Source organism: Anneissia japonica, unplaced genomic scaffold, assembly GCF_011630105.1.
Source record: "Anneissia japonica isolate Jap-2015-1 unplaced genomic scaffold, ASM1163010v1 scaffold9424_len84393_cov125, whole genome shotgun sequence".
NCBI classification, from domain to species: Eukaryota; Metazoa; Echinodermata; class Crinoidea; order Comatulida; family Comatulidae; genus Anneissia; species Anneissia japonica.
This window is the reverse complement of record NW_022696705.1, coordinates 43,438-49,111: the sequence shown is the minus strand read 5'-3', so window position 1 is coordinate 49,111 and position 5,674 is coordinate 43,438. Positions and strand designations below refer to the sequence as shown.

Here is a 5,674-nt window from a genome sequence, read left to right as displayed (position 1 = left end):
ATATGTGTATAAGAGACAGTATATATATATATATATATATATATATATACATGAAGAGGACGTGTCTACATGTGTTTCGAAACATATGTAGAATATAATATAACGTAACAGTAATGAAACTCAAATACATAAAATGTTGACTTTAGAATACATCATCGTCATCATTATCATAGGAGTGATGTTTGCCCTACCTGACGTGTAATCGTACTGAACACTCAGTACGCCCCCAAATGCTAGCGAAAAAAATTTGCTAGTGATTCGGGTGGGAATCGAACCCACAACCTCCACATATCTAGCCTAATGTCTTAACCACTAGACCAATGAGCTTGTGATGAATCCGATTCCCTAATAGCAGCATGTACTGCAAGTGTTATTGGGCTAGATACCTGGAGGTCGTGGGTTCGATTCCTACCCGAATTACTTGCAAATTTTTTTCGCTAGTATTTAGGGACGTACTGAGTATTCAGTACGATTACACGTCAGGTAGGGCAAACATCACTCCTGTGATAATTTCCTGACGCAAACTCATTTCCTAATAACACTAGGAGGAGGAGGAGGATGACAAGAATGAGGATGAGGGGCAGAGGGATGTTTCTCATCCTTCATCATCATTAACCTCATCAACATCATTCTCATCAATCATCCTCATCATCATTATCACAATCATCCTCATCAACAGCCACTATCATCAATCATAATCATTATCATCAAACTCATCATCCTCCTCCTTATTATCATCATTATCCTTACCATCATTATCAGCATCATCATCTTATTCCTCATCAAAATCCATCATCAATCATCATCTTCCTTCTCCTCATCAACCGCATCATCCTCATCCTCATTTTTATCTTCATCATCATAATCATCATTACCACCATCCTCATTATTATCATCCTCATCATCATCCAGATTACTGTCATCATCACTATCATCTTCTTCATCATCAGTCACCTTCATCATCATAACGATGATGATGTCACTATCATCACACATGAGGATGATGATGATGATGAGGAGGAGGAGGAGGAGGATGAGAATGAAGATAAGGACGAGGTTGAGGGATGACAACGAGGAAGGGGAAAATGATGATGATGATGATTAATATTGACATCAGTATAATAAGAATAACAGTACTAACACTAATATTAATTTGAATTATAAACTATACATTTCTTAAAACACATAAGAATAATGATATCCTATATTATTTATTTTAGCCTATATAGTAACAAAATAATAGTATAATAATAATGATGAAGAAAAATGTAGTGTAGAAAGATTAAATTTAAATAGGTAAACATTTTCTTAAATTTTGATTGTCGTAGTTTTGGAATTCGGTGTGTTGACATTATCATTTCAAATTTGCTTGGGAGGTGGGGAATTCCCGTCAGACAGGCCTAGACTGCCATTGTCTGATGCGACGACGAAGTCGCCACACCACAAATATTGATTCGCATCAATATAACATTATTTTGATTGCCAATCCCTAATATTTTGGCTTAACAGCAAAATTTTGGGTCATACATATTAAGCTAAAAAAGCTCTCCCATGAGCCCAGAAAATCGATGTTTATTCCGGGACTAACTAAGGTCCTGTCAGTTTTCACATTATATTATATATTAAAAAAAAAATAAAAGTGACTAAAAACGTAAATATGTTTCCCATACCCTGATCCAAAAATTAAGTTTAAAGCAAAATTTCACTATTTCGTATTTTTCATTTGGTTGACTTTGCAGTAGTTCATTGATTATACTGTATATATATACATATATGTTGTATTTTATTCCTGTATGTATAATATTGTTTTGAGATTGTATTTATACTTTAATAACAATAAAATTATTTTTACATTAAAAACATAGTGTTTCCCACCATAATGGATGCCATCATCTTTCCGATCGATTTTTTTAATGATAGAGTGATGAGTAAATATTTAGCCAAATTGTTGTTATATTTCATATCCACAGTATATGTAAAACTGACTAAAAACATAAATTTATTTCCCTACTCCCATCTTAAATAGTTTAAAATAAGGTATTTTAGGCCAAAATTTCAAAGTGCTGTAAACTTTTTTCAGCAGTTTTACAACCAGGCTCACATATGTGTATTGTTACTGAGGACATAATTTTTTGACAGAATAAAAGAGGTAAAATAATTGTAAATAAAAATAGGCTAGGCCTCAGTCTAATTAATTAAAAATAATACAACAGTACAAACAAGTTCCTGTAGTCGTCAGCGAGTGGAAGGCGAGACTCAATTGTAAGTTTTTCTTATTGAAAAAACAGCTCCATGCTTTAAATTAACGGTCTAAACTTGTGCTTTTCATTCACAAATGACCCAGCAATACATTGTTTATTCTAAAGCTACAGTTATTCTAAAGCTACGGCAGTCTTTCTGCAAATATGAATAAACAACACATTTTTGCTTTGTAGGTTCGCTTCGTAGATTGTTTAGCCTTTCGCTTATATTGTACGATAGTACGATACACATTAAGTTGATTTGCGTAAATCTTATTGATAATAAACTTTGACAAAATAAAAAAATGGTGGAACAATAAATAATTTAAAACTAAAGTAATAAACATGCATTTTAAATGATGTTCTAAGGTCGGTATACAGTACAGTGTGTTGTACAGTACCTGTCTGTATCGACTCAAGGCCAGGAAGTCGAGGTGGGTAAACATGACGTTCTAGGTCTCTGTGGTTGAGACCTAGAACGTCGGTTGAGACCTGTGTCATTTTGACTAAACTATAATTTATAATGGTGATGTGATGATGATGAATTTTACTATATAAATAAGTGTGTTATTTCCGGCTATCTATCCCCCCCTTCAAAACTGCACCCTTGCACACACCCCCTACCACCCAATCCTGCATCCGCCCCAGAAGCATGCACATTTGCCGCATGAGCTATCTTTTAATAATAAGAAACATTATGGATGCCTTTTTAGATCTAAGTGCTAGTGTCCTAAGTAATTCTTGGCCCTTATGCTGTAATAAGAATAACATGAATATAAATTTAATTGAAATAATCCAGACGATTATTATTTTCCTATCGAGCACTGTTATTACTATTTATCTATTTGTTTCTGTAGATATATATTCATATATATATATAATATATAATATTATATTACAAAGTTTGTGTGCTAGTGTTAGAGTTAATTCTCTGCCCTTGGTGCTGAAATACGAGTGAATATTTATTTAATTGAAAGAAACCCTATTGTATTAATACATTACCTTTTTCATTAAGCATATCAAGAGCTGATTTGTATTCAGCTTCATCAATTTCTGTCATCCAGGCATCCAAAAACACTTTCTGTAACTCGTCTGGTATCAATATATTCGCCAAATCTTGAATAAGCTGCCCACTCATATGAATTTTCCATAAATTTGTCAATGCTTTTCGATTACACACAGAAAGGTAAAATATTATTGATCCATCTTTTGCATATTGCATTTCTATTTCCATTTTTGAAATGAAATCTGATAATTTTTCCAACATCTCATCATCCATATCCTCGGATAGTTTTAAAAGACGTTGAACAACAACAGTACGTGCATCATCATATGTTTGGTCTCCTGATTGTTTCTTACAGACTTTCAATTTTAATTCTATGGAAAAAATGAATTCATAATTCTAAATTGCAAAAAAAAAAAAAAAAAATGTTTTACCACAGCCTTGTTTGCACGAATGAAAAGTTCTATTCATTAAATAAAAGGCAGAGGGTGTTTGTGCACATGCTCCTCTTTTTTGAATGTTACTTAAATCAATTTGTATTTGCCAGACCGTCTGAATTGCATAAATGACGTATGATGCAAGGGATATAAAAAAACAGATATACCTACTTGCTCCATCTAATGCATGCAGTAACTTCTCATAGACATTATCTTCCCAACCATTTGCTGGAGTTAACACATTAAGACATTTTGGTATCTTAGCATCTTTTGATATCCTCACAGGGATCAGTTTCCCCTCCTCAATATTATTGTTTTCCAGAATTTCTTGAACAACAGTTTGTGCCAGAAAATTGGGATTGCCAGTTGATGATGATGTGGTAAATCCTACAACCACGATCTTGCAGGTACTAACTGGTTCAATTAAATTCTCAAGTTTGTATTTTCCAGGAATCCAATCATTTCTGCTAATACACTGTATTCCTGGTCTCTTCTTCTGCAACTCAAGTATTGTTGTATTCTCCCACTCAGCATTATCACTTATGACATAAATATAAATACTAACGACCCTGTACACATCATGGTTTTCTTCATTTTGTTTTTATAATTCATTTATTGATTGTATCACATAGTTTCAATTTGCTTCCATTGCATTGCTTTTCCAGTGCTTCAACATCAGAAGGCATTTTGTTTTTAATATTATCTGTAAAACAAAGAGTGGTACCGTATCGACAGACTGATGATGCTGCCATATTTGATAACAGAGAGTTTCTTTCACTTGTTGTTTGTTTGTTCGTTCACTGTGTGCGTGTTGCTGCATCAAAGTAGAATCCTGTTAGGGGAATGTGAAATAGGTACACAAAAGTTAATGATATGGAATCCTGGAAAAAAATTAATGATTGAGCAAAACAGATCATTATATCATCCTCATTTGCCATAATACTGTGAATATTATAAACCTCAATTTAATGCTTCAGGATTCAACATACAACATTGGTATTATTAGTGATCCGCTTCTCGAGCGGATCACCTCTTGTTATTGTCAGGATCATCATCTTTTTGGTGATCCGCATCTAGTGCGGATCACCTCTTGTTATTGCCAGGATCATCATCATCTTCATCTTCTTTTTTTTATTCTTCTTTCTTTCTCCCCTTTTCTGTTCGCACGATATCTAAAAAAATGCCACGAGTTACACACAATCGCTGTCAAAAATCAGGCCTATTTTTAATCAGTTATACCTCCTTAGGATGAAAGGTGACCCCCAATTTTTATTAGTTGTAAATTAGTTGTAAATATGATTTTATAGATCATAATGGCTGATCAGACATTGTGACGTCATCATATTGGCATCTGAATTCAAAAAAAGTGAATTATAACTATTACGTCATTTTTAAAAATACACATTTGAGCGTATCTCGCTTATCCTTGATCGATCGTCTTCCAACTTTGAGTATGTTATAGCTGAGACAATTCTCTTTCATATATTTGACTTCTTTTAACATTTTGATGACGTCATTATGGTAAAAAAAAATTGTTTTTTCTGACCCCCCCCCCCCCAATCTTTCTTTCCTCAAAACGTTGATGAGCCCATATCATCTTAACCATTCGTCATTTCTGAATCATATTAAGTGAGCATAATCTTTAGGTCAAGGTTGAATGTCAGGTACCTTAATTTTCCGTTCGCGCGACTTAACGTGCGCGTACGCATGCGTCAACATTTATATATGCATAAAACCATGAATATATTTAATCAGTTATAGCTCCTTATGATGAAAGGTGACCCCCAATTTTTATTACATATTCTGAAAGCACATGAGTTGTAGATACGATTTTATAGATCATATTGGCTGATCGGACATTGTGACGTCATCATATTGCCATTTGAATTAGAAAAAACTGAATTTTTATTTATGACGTTATTACTTTTTATACTCGTTTGAACGTATCTCGCTTATCTTGATTGATTGTCTCCCACTTGTGAGTATGTTATAGC

At 33.6% G+C, this 5,674-nt stretch overlaps 1 protein-coding gene across 1 annotated transcript in view; it reads right to left on the bottom strand.

The window, feature by feature from the left end:
- The window catches only part of LOC117102140, a 7,031-nt gene extending 2,805 nt beyond the window's left edge, over window positions 1-4,226 (bottom strand). Inside the window, exons 1-2 of the mRNA XM_033242343.1 lie at window positions 3,852-4,226; window positions 3,243-3,617 (exon numbers count right to left, since the gene is read on the bottom strand). Coding sequence (XP_033098234.1) covers window positions 3,243-3,519 — 277 coding nt within the window. The 5' untranslated portion in view covers window positions 3,520-3,617; window positions 3,852-4,226. The remainder of the gene's footprint in view (window positions 1-3,242; window positions 3,618-3,851) is intronic.
- Window positions 4,227-5,674: the final 1,448 nt, after the last annotated feature.